The 25,348-nt window shown below is 33.2% G+C and overlaps 1 protein-coding gene across 1 annotated transcript in view; it reads left to right on the top strand.

Annotated features, from left to right (window-relative positions):
* LOC127704390 (uncharacterized) overlaps nt 1-25,348 on the top strand; it is a 62,519-nt gene that overhangs the window by 20,532 nt on the left and 16,639 nt on the right. The window contains exon 6 of the mRNA XM_052208429.1: nt 20,677-20,754. Within this exon, the coding sequence (XP_052064389.1) occupies nt 20,677-20,754 (78 nt within the window). The remainder of the gene's footprint in view (nt 1-20,676; nt 20,755-25,348) is intronic.

The following is a 25,348-nucleotide window of genomic DNA, read 5'->3' as shown; positions in this document are numbered from 1 at the left end:
TTCTTTCTTTTTAATTATACCTTAGAGTTCGTTATTTTTAATTAAACTTTTTGTCTAATCATTATTGTTGAGGCACAAAAATAACGAATGAATATTAGATCTTGCGCAGCAGACACATAATTGATATAAAATCAAAAACACAATTAATCAGAGGAAGGAGATAGCAAGACGACATTCAAAACCCATAAGTCGAGATAATCTAACAAAGCTATGGCGAAAAACGAAAAACGACTAAATGATAAACATGTCCAAAAAACACTTTATTTATGTTGTTGAAAAAGTAAGACTGAGCATCGAGCTCACCACACCAAAAACAAAGGATGATCTCACCTTTAATTTCTGGAGGGGTAAACAGATTCCGACTACAAGTGGCAACGCCTTTTTTTGCTGATGGTCAGTACAAATGTGATAATGAATCTCATTGGGTGGTGTCCCAATAGCGTGAAATGTAGTTACAACAATTGCAACATATCCATAGTCATAATTTGCACATATATGCAATAACGGTCAAACAAATGGTGATGGCATCGGTTGAACATTCGACGGAACGTTTTCAACCTGTCCACTTTGAACCCTTTCTTATAAACATAACCCTATATCAAAGAAATCATGATTGAAAACGGTAGTTCTGGAATATCGTATCAACAGCTGCTACATCAACATTACCATTTCTCAATTAGAAGACTGAATTCATTCTTGTGTCGTAAAGTTATGATCTCAACCGATCGTTGTTGACAATTTCTAGTTATAAGTCAAGTAAGGCAGAGTTTATTGTATGTGTGATATCCTTTATTTCCAGTTTAATTGGATAGTTGTGTTCCTCGTAGCAGTCACACTTTTAATTATTAAATGAGAGAATATCATCTATATAGCGGCGATTGAAGTCAAAATATAATGCTATTTTGTGTTATATTTCATGAGAGGCTCCTGTATGAAGTTTGCCTCATATGAATAATGAACAAGACAGCAAGACGAGGAGCACAATTAGTTCTTGTAAGAATGCCGATTGATTTTTGATAAGCATGTCCTTAGTCGCTGAGAATTGATAGTTTCAATCAGAGAGTTGTTTTTTACCAAGTATGATTTATTCATTCCTTAATCTACGTTGGCCATTCTTTTTTTAATTTCATGCCAACTCTCAGATCACATGTACAGATAACGCGTCTTCACACGTAACTTCTTCAAGACATGTCATATATTTTCCTCTGATTTCTACCAAACATTTGAAACTCTAGTTTGTACCAAACAGATAACTGATCGTGGATTTAAAATTAGATATTATAATTTCCTTTATCACAGAAGAACCTTGTTTCTCTTCATAATTTGAAGTAATATTATCTCAGAAATTAACCTCAGTAAGCTCAATAAGGAAACATTTCTAAAATATATGATCAACTGAGGTTTTCAAACTCCATATCTTGGGGTTTAAATGGCAAATTGACAAAATAACTGAAATACTGGCCTATATTATATTTCCTTATACTCATTATCCTTCATTATCAGTTACAAGCTCTAATTATGACACAAGCCTTATTGCATATGTTGTATTAATAATTATCCTGTTGAAAGGAATATATGACATGTAGGTTCTCACTTTAAGGACACCAAATGTTTATTTTAAAGTGAATGTTAAAATTTGTTTTAGAGTACTTATACTCATTTCTCATTCGCTCCTTCTGGAGTGCATGCGATTCTCTTGGTTATTCATTGCATTAATAGCATCAAATTAATTCTTAAAACATCTGGCTTTAGTTTCTATGCAATTTCTTTGTTTAATTTTATTATCAGGATTCAAACAGACAAGGTACCATATGAATAATGCATTGTAAATAATTGCTCAATTGAAACCTACAGTGCTTATCAGAAGTTAGAATAGGGGTCTCTCTTTTTTTTGTCCAATCATAGTTTGTAAAAAATGCAGTTTTATGTAAATATAATTTCTTGAGATTTTGACGGACACCATGGAGCTAGTAATATCTCTTCACGCACTGTCAATTGGAGTCATGCCCTTACGGAAAGTAATATATGTTTGAAACAGATGCAAAAGGCATTGAAAAGCTTTAAAACATGCACGAAACCCTAAGGATAGGGTAAAAAAAATCAAATTTGACATTTATGACATGATCTTGACCTTTGATCTTGACCTTTGTCAAGGTCATTGGTCCTCGATGTCATTGCAAAAGATCATATGTATCTAGGACCTCTTGTTTAAGAGTTACTCCTAATAACGTCTTTTGGCAAACCGTCAATTGGGGTTATGCCCTTACATAATGGTTAAATCAGTACAGTCATAATATAATTAAGTTGCCTCTTAAAGACCCAGACATTTTTCACCATTTATAAAAATTTCTTCTAACTATAACCATTTGAAAATAATAGGGAAACAAAGAAATGTCAAAATCTAAAACATGACCATGACCTATAATTTCATGTTTTGGCCCAAGTGTTTTAATCAAAGAGACCCTAGGTCTTTACGGCTAAATATTCAAGGGGAGATAACTCCTTTAAGAAGTCAATGGATCGCTTCATTAAACTGAGTCAAAGCTGCGACATGGGTTAAGGAACATTTAAAAAAAAATATTTGTCGCTAACTACATGATTTATAACCAACTATCTAAAATTGCCCGTATATAAATTTGGAAATTATACAGAAACTAAGGTTTTAACTCCTTCAGGCAAAGTTGGCCTTGGATGGATTTGGCTATTGTTTTTAGGTCCTTTTTGGTTGATAGCTCTTTAACGTTTTCGGTCCTTATACATCCTTGGCTTTCAAATATTCGGCTTTGAGCGTTCCTGATGAAGGTAAATCCAGAAAAACGCTTCGGACGCATGAAATTTATTACGTGTTTTCATTTTTTTATCGTTTATGAAGAGAAGCAAAAACAATGTTTTTGTGAATGGTGGAGATAACTCTTATAAGCTAAATAGTACTCTTTGGTGCTCATACCAAAAGAAAGATTTCATTAACCCGATACCTGGTACCAAAGATCATTTTGATATGTCGCTAACTTTTTTTGACTTTTGACTTTGAAAGGAGTAGGTCCAGTAAGATCCCTTTTTGTCCCCAAAATATAGCAGTTTTACAAAATTGTTAAAATGTAAACTTTAAGTTATTTATTGGTAGGAAGAATGCTTCTGCTACATAAATATGGGCTGTTTTTGACAATACGATGCACATATATCGGGTACTAGCATCCTTGAGTCAGGCTTAATCACTGAAATCTTCACAATTTTAGCATTTTAGATAAATTTTAGACGGTTTCCGTCTAAAATGAAAGTGGCCGCATTTGTGTTCATTTTTAATATTGAAATGTAAGTTGTATTTGATGATAATACATAACATATATAAAGGTTGAGGATGAACACGGATGCGGCCACTTTCATTTTTGACAAAAACCATCTGAAAAGTGACATTTTTTGGCATATTTGATATATTTTTCATATTTAAGCTTGAATCGGAGCGTTTTTAATGACTAAATCAGTTAAAATCTTTCACATAAACTAATAGAATCAATTGAAATAGACACTTTAGTGTTCAAAAAGTGTCCAATATCCTTCGTCATATGAACCTTAAATTTGAGGCCAAAATTGGCCCTTACCTGACCTACTCCTTTAGCGGAGGAAAAAGAATAATAACTAGAATTGCTATTGCAAGCAATAGCGGATTTCACCCTTCCCCATTGCCACTAAGCAGCAGCCATTTTGAAAATGTTAAACAGTGAATGCATATGTATGCATTGCTATACATCTTTCTGTAAATTTTCAGAACATTTAGAGCATTTTGGATCATTTTGAAATTTTTGACATTTTTGCAGTTTCCATGGCAACGGTGACCATTTTGGAAATTCCAAAGCCAAATGCCACTACACATGCCAGTCAATATTACTGTGAAGTTTTATCAAGTTTGGAGCATTTTAAAATTTTTGAAATTTTTGCTGTCGTTTCCATGGCAACATAGTAGTTCCGATGATTGTCAAAATCATTTAAACCTGTATATAGTGGACATCTACATAGTATATAAATTTTAAGATTTTACGTCTGGGCATATTCAAATAATTCATCAAACCGAAATTTTTATTTTTCACATTTTTTTCTGTTTCCATGGTAACGGCGGCCATTTTTAAAGTTCCAAAAATGGTTCGCCAAATTTCAGATGGTGGTCTTCATTATAGTAACCATTCATTAGGATTAGTTCACTAAACTCCGAGAAATCCCTCGGACAAAAAAGGTGGAAGAATAATAGTAATAATTAAAAGTCAATTGTTCATGAACAATTGAAAGGTCTTTCCTTTTTCTTTTTATTGATAGCCTTCTTAGTACAAACATATATGGTTGCTAAGGATTTTTATGTTCATAACAAGTGGTTGCTCAGGACAAAAATAATTGCTAAGCATAATAATATTACTTCCAGTATTAAAAATGTCAGATTGACTTATATGTCGTTGCTAGGGACAAAAATGTCATTTCCAGTAATAAAAATGTCATATTTATATTATTCATAGCCTGCTTAGTTCAAAAATATATAGTTGCTAAGGTTTTTTATGTCGTTGCTAGGGATCGTGAACTCTGACCTTGACCTAACTTTGTAGATCATATTATGCTGAACAATTCAAAGTTTCTTTCTATCTCTAACCTCGTTTGAGTTATAAGCAAAAAATCTTTATTTTGGACCCCGAATAACAGTTTTGGTGCCCTAGGTCCATAATAGTTGGTCCAATAATTTTGGACCCAACATAACAAATGTAGATCTTGATAAGACACACATTTTCTTTGTTACATTTTATCAGCCATCTTTTGCGGTTATTGAGTAAATCCGATAACAAGCAATGGTCAAAATCTAGGCCATGACCTTGACCTTGAAGAATTTTCATGGTCACATGAACTGATGATCATTGGTGAAAATCTAGTATCTTCGACTTACGGTTTCTGAGTTTTAGTGGGCAACCGACATCGGTTAATTTTCAATGGGGCATAACCCTACCAATGAGTCGTTGTATCTTTTCGATCCAAATGTAACGAAGAACAAGGGTCTGGTCCTGAACAAATTCCACCCTTCGGTGTTTTCTACCTATTATGGCTACGGTGTTTAAATGATAACAAGGTTTTAGGTGTAAGGGGAGATGTTTATGGAAGGTCACTTCCGGTCTCAAATGATAGGATTATGTATACGTATTTAAAAAAATATATAGTTTCTAGGTACTTTTTCATGAAATAAGTGCAAAAATGGCTACTTCCGGTTTACACAAGGTCACTTCCGGTTTAAATTTTTCACGGTCATAAGTCACCCAACATTATGCAAAAGACTCTTTGGCTTTATCATGTACAAAGTTGGAGTAATAATCAATTAACCTGAAATTTAATCATTTCAAGGACAATAACTCCTATAAGATGTCATTGGATTGTTTCAGACCAAATGTATCATATCTTCATCACAATGAGGCAAACCTTTTGCACTAGTTCTTTTATATATATCTTTAAAAGTGACAAAGGAGATCATAAAACAAGGAAAAATCCAAATTTAGAATATGACCTTGACCTTTGACCTTGACCTCAATTTCATTTTAATGAACCAAAGACCCTAAATACATATACCTTAGGTCTCTATCACTTACCATTCATGCCATACATTAATGTATCACTTATGCCAAATACAGAAGGGGAAATAACTCTCATATGGAGTCTTCGTATCGCATCCGTCAAAATTGGACAAAAAATCCTGAGGATATAGCGAGCAATTTGGTAAAATAAATGTGTCGCTTTCTTTTACTGTTACTGATGAGATGCAATAACAAGGAAAACAGTGTTTGGGGAGATAACTCCTACAGAAAAAAGTATTCGGTTAAGTGGGGGGGGGGGGGGGGGTCAATTTCAAAGGCGCATAAAATGTGCGATATCATATACCAAACAGCAAAGCGACACCTTGCGTAAAAAAATAATACGCAAGAAAAAAAAAGGGGCGGAAGAAAAAAAAAAAATAACCAATAGGTCTTTCCAAAAAAAAGTGGAAAGACGTAGTAATAATAATAATAATATTAATAATTAAAGGTCAGTTGTTCACGAACAATTGAAAGGTCTTTCCTTCCATATTTTTTCTTGAAATATACTGTCATACACTTGTCGAACCAACATACTGGTGTTGTCTCTTCATAGAAAGAATTTGTACAAAAGATGGTACTAATACAAGTAGTAAGAATAAAAATCTTTGAGGTTCATGATTGGATGTTATATGCTTTCAATTGATTAATTTTATGAAAGATCAACCATTTATGTGCCAAAATAACTATAATTTAGAGTGATACATTTGAAAGTTTCTGTGACATTTTATTTCCTATTGGAATAGGCTGACTGACAATTATGCAGTGTCGTTTAGTGTGGAATTTGAGAGCGTCCTTAACCACTGCTTGGTGAGGATATTTCCAGATGCTGATTATTTTTTTCATTGAAATAATCTATTATATACTTTCAGCAGATGATGAGTTTAATTTCAGAATCTATGCAGAATTGTATACCTTTTTTCAATTGTCAGTTTCCAAACAGACAATGTACCCTATTGATAATGTCGTTAAAGTTTGGTGGAAAAAATAACAATAATAAATATCTATACTATTGATAATCTTCTGAGTTCAAATATATATTGTTGCTATTGACTTTCATGTTCATAACAAGTGGTTGCTAAGGACAATAGTCATAGTTAAGGACAAAAGGTGTCTACGACTTACGGTTTCCGAGTTTTTGTGGCCAACCGACTGCGGTTAATTTTCATAGGGGCATAACCCTACCAATGAGTCGTTGAATCTTTTCGATCCAAATGTAACGAAGAACCATGGGCTGGTCCTGAACAAATTCCATCCTTCGTTTTTTTCTACCTATTATGGTTACGGTGTTTGAATGAGAACAAGGTTTTCGGTGTTAGGGGAGATAACCGCCATAAAGGAAATGTTACGATGTGGTGCCCTAATCACAAGATAGATTTTGGTCAACCGATACTTGATACCTAATATCATTTCAACGTGTCGCGTACTTTTTTTGGGAAATGTCGTTAAAGTTTGACGGAAAGAATAATAATAATTATTAAGAGGTCTTTCCTTTTTTCTTTTATTGATAGCCTTCTTAGTTCAAAAATTTATGGTTGCTAAGGACTTTTATGTTCATAACAAGTGGTTGTTAAGGACAAAAATCATTCTTAAGGATAAAAATCATGCCTAAGGATAAAAATATTACTTTCAGTATTAGAAATGTCATATACTGTTCATAGTCTTTCAAGTTAAAAAAATAAGTGATTGCTATAAGGAATTATTTGTCGTTGCTAGGGACAAAAATGTCATTTCCAGTATTAAAAATTTCATATTTATATTATTCATAGCCTTCTAAGTTCAAAAATATATGGTTGCTAAGGTGTTTTCTGTCGTTGCTAGGGACCTTGATCTCTGATATTGACCTAATTTCATAGATCTTATTATGGTCACGTAAATTAATGATCATTGATGAAGATCCTAGGTGGCTACAACTTACGGTTTCTGAGTTGTAGTGGCCAACCCACATTGGTTAATTTTCAAAGGGGCATAACCCTACAAACGAGTCGTTGAATCTTTTCGATTCAAATGTAACATAGGACCAGGGTCTGCTTCTGAACAAATTCAACCCTTCGTTTTTTTTCTACCTATCATGGTTATGGAGTTAGAATGATACCAAGGTTTTCTGTGTTAGGGGAGATAACCGCTATTAAGGAAATGTTACGCGGTCGTGCCCTCACCACAAGATAGCTTTTGGTCAACCGATACTAGATACCTAATATCGTTTTAACATGTCGCGTACTTTTTTTTTAGGTCGTTAAAGTTTGGCGGAAAGAATAATAATAATAATTATAATAATAATAATAATAATAATAATTAAAATGTCAATTGTTCTTGAACAATTGAGAGGTCTTTCCTTTTCATAATGTAAAATATATGTTTAAATAAGCATATAATGCATTGAAAAGCTCTAAAACACACACAAAACCCTTAAAATATGGTCAAAACACATAATTCGGAATTTGGGACATGACCTTGACTTTTGACCTTATGACCTTTGTCAAGGTCATTGGTCCACAATGTCATAACAAAAGACCTCATGGGTCTAGGACCTTTGGTTCATGAGTTGAATCTATTTTGTCTATCCGTAAACAGTTAACAGGGGTTATGTTCTTACGGATAGGTCAAATCTCTTCGGTCAAATGTAAAAAAGTTGCGCCTTTATGTCCCAATTATTTTTCACTATTTACTTTTTCTGTAAGTATTATCGTTTTTGAGATATCCAATAAATAATTTTTATGTCAAAGGTCACGGTCAACCTCAAAAAGCTTTAAAACACTAAAAATCCTTTAGAAAAGGTCAAAAACACATAATTCGCTATCTTGGACATGACCTTGACCTTTGACCGTTTGACCTTTGTCAAGGTCATTAGTCCCCAATGTCATTGCTGAAGACCCCATGGGTCTAGGAACTTTGGTTATTTGGTAAAAGCTGATTTTGTCTTTTCAGAAACCTGAAACAGGGGTTATGCCCCTTACAGAAAGTTCAAATCTCTTCGGTCAAATGTAACAAAGTTGCGCCGTAATGACCCAAACATTTTCCACTATCCAAAACTTCTGTAAGTATAATGGTTTCTGAGATTATCCCATAACAAGTTGTAAGGTCAAAGGTCAAGGTCAACATACAAATTTGACCTTGAAGCATTTTTTAAAGTTACATGAATTGATGATCATTGGTGAATATCCTAGGTGTCTACGACTTACGGTTTCTGAGTTTTCGTGGCCAACCGACACCGGTTAATTTTTATAGGGGCATAACCCTACCAATGAGTCGTTGAATCTTTTCGATCCAAACGTAACGAAGAACCGGGGTCTGGTCCTGAACAAATTCAACCCTTCGTTTTTTTTTCTACCTATCATGGTTATGGAGTTAGAATGATACCAAGGTTTTCTGTGTTAGGGGAGATAACCGCTATTAAGGAAATGTTACGCGGTCGTGCCCTCGTCACAAGATAGCTTTTGGTCAACCGATACTAGATACCTAATATCGTTTTAACATGTCGCGTACTTTTTTTTTAGGTCGTTAAAGTTTGGCGGAAAGAATAATAATAATAATTATAATAATAATAATAATAATAATAATTAAAATATCAATTGTTCTTGAACAATTGAGAGGTCTTTCCTTTTCATAATGTACATGATGTTTCAATAGGCGTACAATGCATTGAAAAGCTCTATAACACACTTAAAACCCTTAAAATATGACAAAAAACACAAAATCCGCTATTTGGGACATGACCTTGACTTTGACCTTATGACCTTTGTCAAGGTCATTGGTCCAGGATGTCATTTCAAATGACCCCATGGGTCTAGGACCTTTGGTTCAAGAGTAAAAGCTAATTTTGTCTTTTCAGAAACAGTTAATTGGGGTTATGCCCCTTACAGATAGGTCAAATCTCTTTGGTCTTAATGTAAAAAAGTTTTGCCTCTATGACCCACACATTTTTCACTATTGACGATTTCTGTTTGTATAATCGTTTTTGAGATATCCAATAAAAAGTGGTTAGGTCAAAGGTCAAGGTCAACCTTAAAAAGCTTCAAAACACACTGAAATCCTTTAAATAAGGTCAAAAACACATAATTCGCTATCTGGGATATGACCTTGACCTTTGAACTTTTCACCTTTGTCAAGGTCATTAGTCCCCAATGTCATTGCTGAAGACCCCATGGGTCTAGGGCCTTTGGTTATATAGTAAAAGCTGATTTTGACTTTTCAGAAACCTAAAACAGGGGTTATGCCCCTTACAGAAAGGTCAAATCTCTTCGGTCAAAATTTAACAAAGTTGCGCCTTAATGACCCAAACATTTTCCACTATTCAAAACTTCTGTAAGTATAATGGTTTCTGATATTATCCCTACCAACGAGTCGTTGAATCTTTTCGATCCAAATGTAACAAAGAACCAGGGGTCTGATCCTGAACAAATTTCACCCTTTGTTTTTTTTCTACCTCTTACGGTTACGGTGTTTGAATGATTACAAGGTTTTTTGGTTTCGGAGGGATTACTCCGAACCGACAAAATTTTTTGACTCACAGGGTGAGTTCCGGATAGGTATTCATGACACCGATACAAAGTGTGAACATGAAAGCGACACGTCTTACGGTTAAGGCTGCTAACTTCGTCAAAGTTCGGCGGAAAAAGAATAATAATAAAAATAATAATAATAATAATAATAATAATAAACAGAAGAAGTACAGTAAGGTCTTTCCCTTTTGAAAAAGGAAAGACCTTAATAATAATTAAAATGTCAATTGATCTTGAACAATTGAGAGGTCTTTCCTTTTCATTATGTAAAATATATGTTTAAATAAGCGTATAATGCATTGAAAAGCTCTAAAACACACACAAAACCCTTAAAATATGGTCAAAACACATAATTCGGAATTTGGGACATGACCTTGACTTTTGACCTTATGACCTTTGTCAAGGTCATTGGTCCACAATGTCATAACAAAAGACCTCATGGGTCTAGGACCTTTGGTTCATGAGTTGAATCTATTTTGTCTATCCGTAAACAGTTAACAGGGGTTATGTTCTTACGGATAGGTCAAATCTCTTCGGTCAAATGTAAAAAAGTTGCGCCTTTATGTCCCAATTATTTTTCACTATTTACTTTTTCTGTAAGTATTATCGTTTTTGAGATATCCAATAAATAATTTTTATGTCAAAGGTCACGGTCAACCTCAAAAAGCTTTAAAACACTAAAAATCCTTTAGAAAAGGTCAAAAACACATAATTCGCTATCTTGGACATGACCTTGACCTTTGACCGTTTGACCTTTGTCAAGGTCATTAGTCCCCAATGTCATTGCTGAAGACCCCATGGGTCTAGGAACTTTGGTTATTTGGTAAAAGCTGATTTTGTCTTTTCAGAAACCTGAAACAGGGGTTATGCCCCTTACAGAAAGTTCAAATCTCTTCGGTCAAATGTAACAAAGTTGCGCCGTAATGACCCAAACATTTTCCACTATCCAAAACTTCTGTAAGTATAATGGTTTCTGAGATTATCCCATAACAAGTTGTAAGGTCAAAGGTCAAGGTCAACATACAAATTTGACCTTGAAGCATTTTTTAAAGTTACATGAATTGATGATCATTGGTGAATATCCTAGGTGTCTACGACTTACGGTTTCTGAGTTTTCGTGGCCAACCGACACCGGTTAATTTTTATAGGGGCATAACCCTACCAATGAGTCGTTGAATCTTTTCGATCCAAACGTAACAAAGAACCGGGGTCTGGTCCTGAACAAATTCAACCCTTCGTTTTTTTTCTACCTATCATGGTTATGGAGTTAGAATGATACCAAGGTTTTCTGTGTTAGGGGAGATAACCGCTATTAAGGAAATGTTACGCGGTCGTGCCCTCGTCACAAGATAGCTTTTGGTCAACCGATACTAGATACCTAATATCGTTTTAACATGTCGCGTACTTTTTTTTTAGGTCGTTAAAGTTTGGCGGAAAGAATAATAATAATAATTATAATAATAATAATAATAATAATAATTAAAATGTCAATTGTTCTTGAACAATTGAGAGGTCTTTCCTTTTCATAATGTACATGATGTTTCAATAGGCGTACAATGCATTGAAAAGCTCTATAACACACTTAAAACCCTTAAAATATGACAAAAAACACAAAATCCGCTATTTGGGACATGACCTTGACTTTGACCTTATGACCTTTGTCAAGGTCATTGGTCCAGGATGTCATTACAAATGACCCCATGGGTCTAGGACCTTTGGTTCAAGACTAAAAGCTAATTTTGTCTTTTCAGAAACAGTTAATTGGGGTTATGCCCCTAACAGATAGGTCAAATCTCTTTGGTCTTAATGTAAAAAAGTTTTGCCTCTATGACCCACACATTTTTCACTATTGACGATTTCTGTTTGTATAATCGTTTTTGAGATATCCAATAAAAAGTGGTTAGGTCAAAGGTCAAGGTCAACCTTAAAAAGCTTCAAAACACACTGAAATCCTTTAAATAAGGTCAAAAACACATAATTCGCTATCTGGGATATGACCTTGACCTTTGAACTTTTCACCTTTGTCAAGGTCATTAGTCCCCAATGTCATTGCTGAAGACCCCATGGGTCTAGGGCCTTTGGTTATATAGTAAAAGCTGATTTTGACTTTTCAGAAACCTAAAACAGGGGTTATGCCCCTTACAGAAAGGTCAAATCTCTTCGGTCAAAATTTAACAAAGTTGCGCCTTAATGACCCAAACATTTTCCACTATTCAAAACTTCTGCAAGTATAATGGTTTCTGATATTATCCCTACCAACGAGTCGTTGAATCTTTTCGATCCAAATGTAACAAAGAACCAGGGGTCTGATCCTGAACAAATTTCACCCTTTGTTTTTTTTCTACCTCTTACGGTTACGGTGTTTGAATGATTACAAGGTTTTTTGGTTTCGGAGGGATTACTCCGAACCGACAAAATTTTTTGACTCACAGGGTGAGTTCCGGATAGGTATTCATGACACCGATACAAAGTGTGAACATGAAAGCGACACGTCTTACGGTTAAGGCTGCTAACTTCGTCAAAGTTCGGCGGAAAAAGAATAATAATAAAAATAATAATAATAATAATAATAATAATAAACAGAAGAAGTACAGTAAGGTCTTTCCCTTTTGAAAAAGGAAAGACCTTAATAATAATTAAAATGTCAATTGATCTTGAACAATTGAGAGGTCTTTCCTTTTCATTATGTAAAATATATGTTTAAATAAGCGTATAATGCATTGAAAAGCTCTAAAACACACACAAAACCCTTAAAATATGGTCAAAACACATAATTCGGAATTTGGGACATGACCTTGACTTTTGACCTCATGACCTTTATCAAGGTCATTGGTCCACAATGTCATAACAAAAGACCTCATGGGTCTAGGACCTTTGGTTCAAGTGTTAAATCTTATTTTGTCTATCCGTAAACAGTTAACAGGGGTTATGTTCTTACGGATAGGTCAAATCTCTTCGGTCAAATGTAAAAAAGTTGCGACTTTATGTCCCAAATATTTTTCACTATTTACTTTTTCTGTAAGTATTATCGTTTTTGAGATATCCAATAAATAATTTTTATGTCAAAGGTCACGGTCAACCTCAAAAAGCTTTAAAACACACTAAAAATCCTTTAGAAAAGGTCAAAAACACATAATTCGCTATCTTGGACATGACCTTGACCTTTGACCGTTTGACCTTTGTCAAGGTCATTAGTCCCCAATGTCATTGCTGAAGACCCCATGGGTCTAGGAACTTTGGTTATATGGTAAAAGCTGATTTTGTCTTTTCAGAAACCTGAAACAGGGGTTAGGCCCCTTACAGAAAGGTCAAATCTCTTCGGTCAAAATGTAACAAAGTTGCGCCGTAATGACCCAAACATTTTCCACTATCCAAAACTTCTGTAAGTATAATGGTTTCTGAGATTATCCCATAACAAGTTGTAAGGTCAAAGGTCAAGGTCAACATACAAATTTGACCTTGAGGCATTTTTTAAAGTTACATGAATTGATGATCATTGGTGAATATCCTAGGTGTCTACGACTTACGGTTTCTGAGTTTTCGTGGCCAACCGACACCGGTTAATTTTCATAGGGACATAACCCTACCAATGAGTCGTTGAATCTTTTCGATCCAAACGTAACGAAGAACCGGGGTCTGGTCCTGAACAAATTTCACCCTTCAGTTTTTTTTTCTACCTATTACGGTTACGGTGTTTGAATGATAACAAGGTTTTTTGGTTTCGGAGGGATTACTCAGAACCGACAAAATTTTTTGACTCACAGGATGAGTTCCGGATAGGTATTCATGACACCGATACAAAGTGTGAACATGAAAGTGACACGTCTTACGGTTAAGGCTGCTTACTTCGTGAAAGTTTGGCGGAAAAGAAATAATAATAATAATTAAAATGTTAATTGTTCTTGAACAATTGAGAGGTCTTTCCTTTTGTAATGTAAAATACATGTTCCAATAGACGTTAAATGTATTGAAAAGTTCTTAAACACACAAAAAACTGTTAAAATATGATAAAAATCAAGAAATTCGCTTTTTAGGAGATGACCTTGACTTTTGACCGTGTGACCTTGGTGAAGGTCATCAGTCCACAATGTCATTGTAAAAGACCCCATGGGTCTAGGACCTTTGGTTCAAGAGTTAAAGCTAATTTTACCATTTCAGAAACCGTTAACGGGGGTTATGCCCCTTAAGAATATGTCAAATCTCTTCGGTCAAAATATTAAAAAGTTGTGCCTCAGTCACCTAAACATTATTCACTGTTTACTATTTCTGTAAGATTAACCATTTTTTGAGATATCCAATAAAAAGTTGAAAGGTCAAAGGTCAAGGTCAACCTTAAAAACCTTTAAAACACACTAAAATCCTTTAAATAAGGTCAAAAACACATAATTCGCTATCTGGGACATGACCTTGACCTTTGACCCTTTGACCTTTGTCAAAGTCATTAGTCCCCAATGTCATTGCTGAAGACCCCATGGGTCTAGGACCTTTGGTTATATAGTAAAAGCTGATTTTGTCTTTTCAGAAACCTAAAACAGGCGTTATGCCCCTTTCAGAAAGGTCAAATCTCTTCGGTCAAATGTAACAAAGTTGCGCCTAAATGACCCAAACATTTTCCATTATTCAAAACTTCTGTAAGTATAATGGTTTTTGAGATTATCTCATAACAAGGTGGTACGTCAAAGGTCAAACTCAACATAGAAATTTGACCTTGAGATATTTTTCAGGGTCACATCAATTGATAATGATTGGTGAAGATCCTAGGTGTCTACGACTTACGGTTTCTGAGTTTTGGGGCCAACCGACTGCGGTTAATTTTCAAAAACCCTACCAATGAGTCGTTGAATCTTTTCAATCCAAATGTAACGAAGAACCGGGGTCTGGTCCTGAACAAATTTCACCCTTCGGTTTTATTCTACCTATACGGTTACGGAGTTCAAATGATAAAAAGGTTTTTAGGTTTCGTAGGGATGAGGTGAGTGAGGGTGAGTTCCGGATAGGTATTCATGACACCGATACAAAGTGTGTACATGAAAGCGACACATCTTACGGTTAAGGCTGCTAACTTCGTCAAAGTTTGGCGGAAAAAGAATAATAATAATAATAATAATAATAATAATAATAATAATAATAATAATCATCATAATAATAATAATCAGAAGAAATACAGTAAGGTCTTTCCCTTTTTGAAAAGGAAAGACCTTAATAATAATAATAATAATAATCAGAACAAATACAATAGGTCTTTCCACAGAAAAGTAGAAAGACCTAATAATCAGATGAAATACAGTAAGGTCTTTCCTTATAATGAAAGGAAAGACCTTAATAATCAGAAGAAATACAGTAAGGTCTTTCCTTACAGTGAAAGGAAAGACCTTAATCATAATTAAAAGTCAATTGTTCGTGAACAATTGAAAGGTCTTTCCTTTTTCCTTTTACTGATAGCCTTCTTACTTCAAAAATATATGGTTGCTAAGGACTTTTATGTTCATAACAAGTGGTTGCTAAAGACAAAAATCATTGCAAAGGTTAAAAATATTACTTCCAGTATAAATAATGTCATATCTACTATTCATAGCCTTTAAAGTTGAAAAAATAAGTAGTTGATAAAGACTTATATGTCATTGCTAGGGACAAAAATGATATTTCCAGTATTAAAAATGTCATATTTATATTATTTATAGCCTTCTAAGTTCAAAAATATATGGTTGCTAAGGTTTTTTTATGTCGTTGCTAGGGACCTTGACATCTGACCTTGACATAACTTTGTAGATCATATTGTGCTGAACATTTTTGCAATTCAAAGTTTCTTTCTATCTCTTACCTCGTTTGAGATATAAGCAAAAAAAATTCATTTCGGACCCAGACACACATTTTCTCCATTACATTTTGTCAGCCATCTTTTACGGTTATTGAGTAATCCCGATAACAAAGCTAAGGTCAAAATCTTTGTCATGATTTTGACCTTTGACCATTTTTAATAGTCACATGAATTGATGATCATTGGTAAAGATCCTAGGTGGTTACGACTTACGGTTTCTGATTTTCAGTGGTCAACCGACATTGGTTAATTTTCAAAGGGGCATAACCCTACCAATGAGTCGTTGAAACTTTTCGATCCAAATGTAATGAAGAACCAGGGTCTGGTCCTGAGCAAATTCAACCCTTCGTTTTTTTTTTCTACCTATTATGGTTAAGGTGTTTTAATGATAACAAGGCTTTCGGTGTAAGGGGAGATAACCGCTATAAAGGAAATATTAAGGCGTGGTGCACTAAGCACAAGATAGCTTTTGGTCAACCGATACTTGATACCTAATATCATTTCAACATGTCGCATACTTTTTTTGGGAAATGTCGTTCAAGTTTGGCGGAAAGAATAATAATAATAATAATAATAATTAAAATGTCAATTGTTCTTGAACAATTGAGAGGTCTTTCCCTTTCGTAATTTAAAATACATGTTCCAATAGGCGTAGAATGCATTGAAAAGCTCTCAAACACACATAAAACCGTTAAAATATGACAAAAAAACAACACATTCGCTATTAGGGACATGAGCTTGACTTTTGACCTTGTGACCTTTGTGAAGGTCATTGGTCCACAATGTCATTATAAAAGATCCCATGGGTCAAACACAAGGTTGAACTTCTATGTTCCTTAGCAATAGAAAGCAATGTAGTCAAACATAAAAAGCTTGTCGAAGTAAAATTGAGGTTTTCCTTAGATTCAGTAATAGCTATCAAATTCAGCAATCTAGTCATGAGCCTGATTCAACACTTTCCAAAAAAAGAGAGTGATCAAACAAAAGACATTTCTCTTCAAAAGAACATGTGAACAACATTGATATCTTAACTAAGAATATAAATATAGAAATATGTCATATATGGAAATTAGTAAAAGTGGTAAACTGTTCAGTATTTCTAATGGACAACCTGAACACCATTCAATTTGTAACTAATCATTTTATTTATATGAAATTCCATATATTGCACTAAAGTTAGAGACAAAAAATTCTGAAATGTCTATTATCTCTTCACGATAAATAAGGTGTTGTTCCTGTGTACAAAGCTTCAAATAAAATTGTTTTTGTATGTAAATCGTACTTCTATGAGTGTCTTGTAAATGGGCATTTAGATATTCCCATATATAAAAACATATCATTTGACAAGGATGAGGTATTAGCGAATCATAAGTCCTTCATGGTTTCAATTAACATTAGATCGAACAGCAAATCTGATGACGTACCGTGTTTGTACCTAAGCTTCGCAAAATTCCTTACAAACAACGGTACATTACCGTCTCATCTGCATAATCTCCAAAGAAATTGTCCATCAGATTGACAAATATCTGGCCGCAGTGAAAGAGGGTTTTCAGAAAAACTGCGAACCTGTTTACTCACGTAGTGGTATTAACCCTATGTGGATTTTAAAAAAACTTTAAAGAACTTCTTGATATTTTTAAATCTCGACCTTTCTCTGAAATTAGTTCTATCAAACCTTTGAACTTTTAAAAACCTGTATACCGCCATTCCCAATATGAAATTGAAAAATCGTCTAAAAGAAATAATAAACAATGCTTTTCAATATAAAAATGGCAGCATACGCTATAAATTTATAGCTTTGGGATACCATATGGCATATTTTGATAATAGTGAACAAAAAGGTAAAACATGATACACAGAGGAACTAGTGATTAATATGTTGAAGTTTCTCATTGACAACATATTTGTTGAATTTGGAGGTAGACGTTTTCATCAAGTTGTCGGCCTGCCTATGGAAACCAAGTGTGCGCCTTTCCTTGCTGATCTCGTCTTGATTTCATATGAGTCGGAGTTCCTTCAGACACTTGTCAAAAACAAGAAAATCAAAGAAGCCCAATTCATTCCATTAACAATCCAAACTTTTTTTCTGATTTTGTTCCATTAGTATATCCTCTAGAACTAGAAATTAACGAAACAACAGACACGGCTTCCTCCGCCTCATTTTTAGACTTATACCTCAAATTTGACATAAGTAATCATCTCAATACCAATTTCTATGACAATCGAGATTTTAACTTTGAAATTATAAATTTTCCCCACACTAGCAGTAATACACCAACTTCACCTGCATATGGGATAAATATTTCCAAACCCATTCGATATTCAAGAGCTTGCAGCTATACTCAGACTTTATAAAACGTCATCAGTATCTGAGCAGAAAGTCGATGGGCCAAGGTTATGTCAAAGAACTTCTTGTCCTGCTTCTAAAAAAGTTCATATGAAGATACCAAGACCTTGTTGATAAATATTCCGTATCAACTTCACAAATAATACTTGATGGTCTGGAAGTTCAGATTCTAAGAACTGACGTTGTTTATCAACTTTATTACGTGTTTAAATTCCCCTTGTTTGTCCTTGTGTATTTGTAACCTATACTGTTTATCCATTTTTGATTATATATACTTATGATGTGGATCGGTACTTATACATCCCTCCTTTGTGTTATTGTGTTATGGTAAATTTTTAGTTCTTGTCTTTCGGTTTTGCTAATGTACTTTGTCTTAATGCCATTTTGTGTTTCTTTGTTAAAACCGTTATTTGTTTTTGTGTTTCTTTGTTAAAACCGTTATTTGTTTTTGTGTTTCTTTGATAAAACCGTTATTTGTTTTAATAGTGATTAAGACTATACATATTATAATGATTACTGCTGTACCCCAATTTTTGACGTTTTTACCTTTTATATCTGTTTGTTTTGCTCAAACATTGTTGTCAATATAATGGATGTTTATGCGACTGTCATACAAGTGACAGTTCTAGCTAGCTATAAAACCAGGTTTAATTCATCATTTTCTACATAAGGAAATGTCTGTACCAAATCAGGAATATGACAGTTGTATTCTATTCGTTAGATATGTTTGAGCTTTTGATTTTGCCACGTTATAAAGGACATTTCGTTTTGAATTCTCCTGTTTGGAGTTCGGTATTTTTGTTATTTTACTTTTTTTAATCAACAAAATATCAATTTAAGTCACATGATTAATTCATATAGATTTACAATTGAAAATATACAAAATTCCAATCTATCACAAAAGTAAGCAAAGACTATATTCCCAGTCCAAAAAAAAACCCCAATATAATAAAACAACAAACACTAAACACTAATGTGTTTTTTTTTTAAATTTTACTGTTTCTGTTCATATCGGCAACCCAAGAGGCAATTTATAACCTATAGTTCTCTCATTCTAATTGTTATGAATATTGAACCTTCATCAAATAGGTTCTGTAAAAGGAGATGAATACAGCCAACAATGTATACACAGAAAATTTTAATACTATGGTAAAAAAAAAATAGATAGAAAAAAAAAACATAATTTTTTCAGCAAAAACTAAAAGAAAGTGATTTATTTGAATAATACCAGTAAATAGAGGATACACTTTGAAATGCATTTGATTTCTGAGAGGTTAACTTTTATCATTCCTTTTGCCTTAAAGTTGTTTAAATTCCTATGACAGTTTTTGTTTGTACTTCTTCTAGCCTTTATATAACGTTTAAAGCGTGAAGATGAAGAAGTTTTATTTCTCCTACATTTATTTCATCCAAAAAGCGTTTTTCACAATTTTTCATAAAGATGACTGATTTTTTTTTTCGATGAAATAAACCCAAAATATGGCAAAAATATAAATTTGGTTGTATGTATCAGTTGTGGCCATTCATAATGATTTTTCCATTTATAGCCTGAATACCAATGCTGGTTAAACACTAAAATCTTAATGAATGCAACTTCACCTGCTAGATTGATCAAAAGTCTCATTTGAGATGATCAAAACAAAACAGGGCAAACACAGACCATTCGAAAACTATTTCAATCTTTCGATATAGTACAATGAAATAATTCAATAATTCTTAGCCGAATCATCCCTGTTCTTACCAATTGATTATCTTTATTTAATCAACATTTGATTTGTTTGATTTCGGTTTATTCATTGGTCAAAGTTCAATAATGACGTCGAAGTGTCTTGCTTTCCTCGACATTTTCTTTTGTGATGTCACGAAATATATAAATCGACGAGTCTTGCGCTTTAAATTTGAAATTTAACTGTCTTGAATAGAGAAATGTCGTATTACACTTGATGCAGTAGTAGGGTCTATATTAAGCCCTGTCCTTTCCAATTGTTCTTTTTATCTAATCAACATATGGTTAGTTTGATCTCAGTTATTCTTCGGTCAAATCAATTATGACATCCAATTGTCTTGCTTTCCATTGCATTTCCTTTTATGATGTCACAAAATAAATAACTTGACGAGCCTCGCGTGTTGAATTTAAAAGAAAACAGGTTTTTTTTTTGGCGGAAATCATAAAAAACATTAAAACAAATTAATTGTGTTAAATGTATCTGTTGTGGCCATTTTAACAATTTGACAAAGTATTGCATGTATACATATGTCTGTAAAATACTTTAAATTTAACCATGATATATTTGCTTGCCATTCTTTATCAATCTGATCGGGTAATACGTTCATTATTGATCAACGATTTCCTTCGACCCCACATGAAGTAAATGTCATTACATATTTGTCATGTTTTTTTTCATATTTCTGTAGAGTCTCCCAGAAATAAACCCAAATGTAATCAAACAAGAGAGAGTACGGTAACAGATAACTGGTCAGATAAAGGGAAAGGTAATGTATATACATATAGCTCAGCAAGGAAAAACTTCTTCCCTTACCATAAAAGACAATAAAAAAAAACCACGTACATGTATATTTAAAAAGCTAAGCAAACATCGATTCCATTCCTAACAAAAAAGCAATGATACAAAATGATTAAAAACAAACACCAAACACCTAAAACCAAACGCTCAAACACACCAACCTCCCTCCGAAAAAAAAAATATTCAGTAATATATATACAAGTAGTGATACTTGAACGTGAAACCAGCATACACAGCCAATTTTAATACTATGGTCAACCTTGCTTGACTGCACAATACATAATTTATCAGCTGGAAATTATAACTAAGTCATAGTATATCATTTAAATATTAACAGCTTATGGAGGTACATAAACAAAAAAGCATGGGCTTTTCTGATGGCTTGAATACGGAATCTTCAAAAGGGGCATTAGCTACGAGATATGAAAAAAATAGAATAATTTTGTTTGAATCGATCATTAATAAAAGTGAAATAATGATTCGCTTTTAGCAGCAAATTTGGTTCAATTTTGTCAAAATAAGCAAAGAAACATCGGTGATAAATTATTCACATGCAAGTGATGTGCGACCTCATTAAATCCGTATTCCTGTGACCTTCAATTTATCCCATTAGCTAGAAATTGGTTGCGCATGTATTAATCGTGTTCAGCCATTAAAAGGAAAACAATGTCAACATTGAAAGTGAAACAAAGGTGAACCATTTCGTTGACGGATTCGATCTACAAAAAATCATTTTTATACAGGTAAAAACGATAATTAACTTATGTTTTACCTATAACATGAAATCAAACAGACCTAGAAAAAAAAACAAAACCACGAGGTCGCTATCTGTTTATATTTATGTTCATGTTTATATTGGGTTATGTATAATATAAAAAAGAAAATGTGGTATATGATTACAAATGAGACAACTAATTTTTACATAAGAGACCAAATGACACAGACATTTATAACTAAAGATCACTGTACGGCCTTCAACAATGAGCAAAGCCCTACTGCATAGTCAGATATAAAAGGCCCCTTAATGACAAATGTAAAACAATTCAAACGAGAAAAAAAACGGCCTAATTAATGTACAATTAATTAGAAAAAAAATAAACGAAGAACAAATATGTAACACAGCAACAAACGACAACCACTGAACTACATGCTCCTGATTTGGGACAGGAACATACTGTACATACAGAATTTGGCGTGGTTAAACATATTAGCGGGATCCCAACCATACCCCTAACCTGGGACAGTGGTGTAACATTTACCGTCGGAGGTCATCTCGATAGTTCATTAGATGGCGTCTAGACAAAAATACACACGAAATTCTGATATAATTTATCGAGTACATGCATTGTTAACTGTTTATTTCAGACTTGTAATTTAAATATACGTTTTAGTATGTTATAAATCAAATATGAGAATCTGAGTCAAATCGGTGAATATGAATTTGCCAGCTAATGCCCCTTTAATACACCAAAAAGATAATCATTTTTATTTTAAATATTATGATGTTTTTTGTATTCCTATTACTTTTACTGGTTAATTTTCACCTTATTTCTATTTTTAAAGTTTTTACATGATGACGTTCCGTTTTTAGTTGATTGCTTTCCTCTGACAGAAAAGAAGGACACCATCAAGATTCTCATTAGAGCGTTTTGATCACTTCAAATAAATTAATGATAAATTAAAGTTACACCGTAGAACTTCTAAACACCGCTCGGGACTTCTAGGCGCATAAAAAATGCATTCAAGATATACAACTGTATAATCAAAGTTAACATCAAAATTAAAGAAAACATCATTTGGGTACCAAAAAAGTATTTCTAAAATTGAAATTCGCAATTGAATTTTCTTTTATATCACCAAAGTAATGTTTATTACCGTAAACATGTTTTTCTCGGCCTGTGTTATATGTTTTGATATGTCATACGTGACCAATGTTTAGTTTTCCAGTATTTCTAGTCGTTTTGGTCAAATGTTTTTAATAAACAAGTTTTGAAAATGAAATGATAAAAATACATTTGATGGAAATTTATATTTGCTTTTTAAAGATTGTTTTCAGAAGTGAAATTATAATAAAAGGATGACTGTTATATACACATACATGTTAGCTTGCTATAGCTATAAACACACACAAAAAGTTGCATTCTGTGAAATATCAAAATATTTCAAACAATTATTTTTAGGCTCACCTTCTTTAATAAGGTTTTAGTTTTGTTTATTCTTATTGAAGCTATTTGAGAAGTTTGAAATATTTATATATCGTCAGGAGAAATTACCTTACCTTCCATATATATTTGAATGCTTAGAAATAGTATAAGCTCAGACCCTAAAATCTATTTTTGTTAAAAAAGAATATAAGGGTCGAGACCCCCCACCCCTCCCCATAAAAAAAAAGGTAAAAAATTGTATATCATCCAAATTATTGTTATAAAACTATCTTTTCCCAGTTCTTGGGAATGAAAAAAAGATTATTTATTACCTTCATAATTGGTATGAGAAATGTCTCCTTTTTATCACAACGTTCTTTGACACTACACGTCTTTTTTCGGATGTGAGGGCAAATAAAAATCGAATAAAGTTTTGCATTATCCCGCCCTCCCATCCTCCCCCACATTTCTCTCCCAACTGAGACTACTATAACTATAAATGTTATAGTAGTCTCAGCTCCGAACCACACACCCTTTTTCAATAATTTTCGAAAAGAAAAAATATTCAATGACACATAAATGATACTATCGAGTATGAATCCCACGGCAACAATTCTTTTACTTTGAAACGTACCTTTATCGGACATACAAATCTGCTGCATGTGATCAGATATAGTATCACGCCACTATTTCATTGACATATAGAAAAGTGCAGTAAAGTTTTATTGGACAGGATTTAATCTTTGACATGTGTCATATCCCATTAATGTTACAAATCATATATAGCCACGCCTAACTCATTAATATATTTAATCCTCTCAAAGCTACGCTTTTCATGAATTAAATAATTAATTCGTAAAGGTGTGCTATATAAATGATATATATAACTAAGCTTTATTTCTATAATAATCTGGTTTTTGTTAAGTAATACACATATGAATTCCTGAAACGAATTTAATCAAAACTAATTATACTTGGAAATAAATTTTGATATTATTATACAATAATATGCAGAATGTTTGGTCAATATATAATTATTTTACGGCTTCCTCTTAGTAAACGTGTGTCTCCAATGACTATAAAACCATACTGTGTGTATTACATTAGAGGTTATAACAGTCAGGCTTCGACTGTGAATTCCTTATACTCACCATCGTCTTTCCTCTGACAGAAAAGAAGGACACCATCAAGATTCTCATTAGAGCGTTTTGATCACTTCAAATAAATTAATGATAAATTAAAGTTACACCGTAGAACTTCTAAACGCCGCTCGGGACTTCTAGGCGCATAAAAAATGCATTCAAGACATACAACTGTATAATCAAAGTTAACATCAAAATTAAAGAAAACATCATTTGGTTACCAAAAAAGTATTTCTAAAATTGAAATTCGCAATTGAATTTTCTTTTATATCACCAAAGTAATGTTTATTACCGTAAACATGTTTTTCTCGGCTTGTTTTATATTTTTTGATATGTCATACGTGACCAATGTTTATTTTTCCAGTATTTCTAGTCGTTTTGGTCAAATGTTTTTAATAAACAAGTTTTGAAAATGAAATGATAAAAATACATTTGATGGAAATTTTATATTTGCTTTTTAAAGATTGTTTTCATAAGTGAAATTATAAAAAAAGGATGACTGTTATATACACATACATGTTAGCTTGCTATAGCTATAACCACACACAAACACACTGACTGATTGAAAAACAGACAGTGTCTCCTTGCTTCGCAATGTATCAGTATTTTGATAAGATTTATTGAAGGTCTGCAAAACGAGGGGGTGATAGTTAAAAACGGAGAAAAAAAATTCTGTTACACAAACTGCTGTATTCAAGTGTTTTGTACTTTGATGGAAAATGTTTGTTTATCAGTTGATTTGTGCTACAACATTATTGTGCTACTGAATTAATTGTTACTCAATTTTGCGTGTGTTTGCATTTATAATATAATGACGTAAATGCAATATACAACTTTGTCTTTCAACCAGAACAGATGACAATTTACCAGAGACATAAAATACATTTTTGTATTATATGTCTCTGATACTACTCTCTGTAAAATGAATTTTACCGACCGTGCGAGGGCTTAATAGTCAGTCAAGATAGTTAAAACATCCGTCTTCGTCTGTTAAATGAGAATAAAACTATAAATTTTGGGCGTTCGAAGCGCTTTTCGGTATTTATCGTCATCGGTTACGCTCATTTCCAAAATATTAAAAGCCAGGGATGTTTGAATTCTTGAGGACTTTAACTGTAATAATCTTAATTGCTTTGTACGGCTCTTTGATGATCATTTATTAAACCTGGATTTTTATCCTTTCTAAAGAAGTCACACTATAAAGAAGAATAAAACGAGTTATGGTTCATAAATAAAACAGCAAAATATATATAGATGGCATTTATAGATCAGTTTG

Source organism: Mytilus californianus, unplaced genomic scaffold, assembly GCF_021869535.1.
Source record: "Mytilus californianus isolate M0D057914Y unplaced genomic scaffold, xbMytCali1.0.p SCAF_6, whole genome shotgun sequence".
Classification (NCBI taxonomy): Eukaryota; Metazoa; Mollusca; class Bivalvia; order Mytilida; family Mytilidae; genus Mytilus; species Mytilus californianus.
This window is presented reverse-complemented; position numbering and strand designations above follow the sequence as displayed.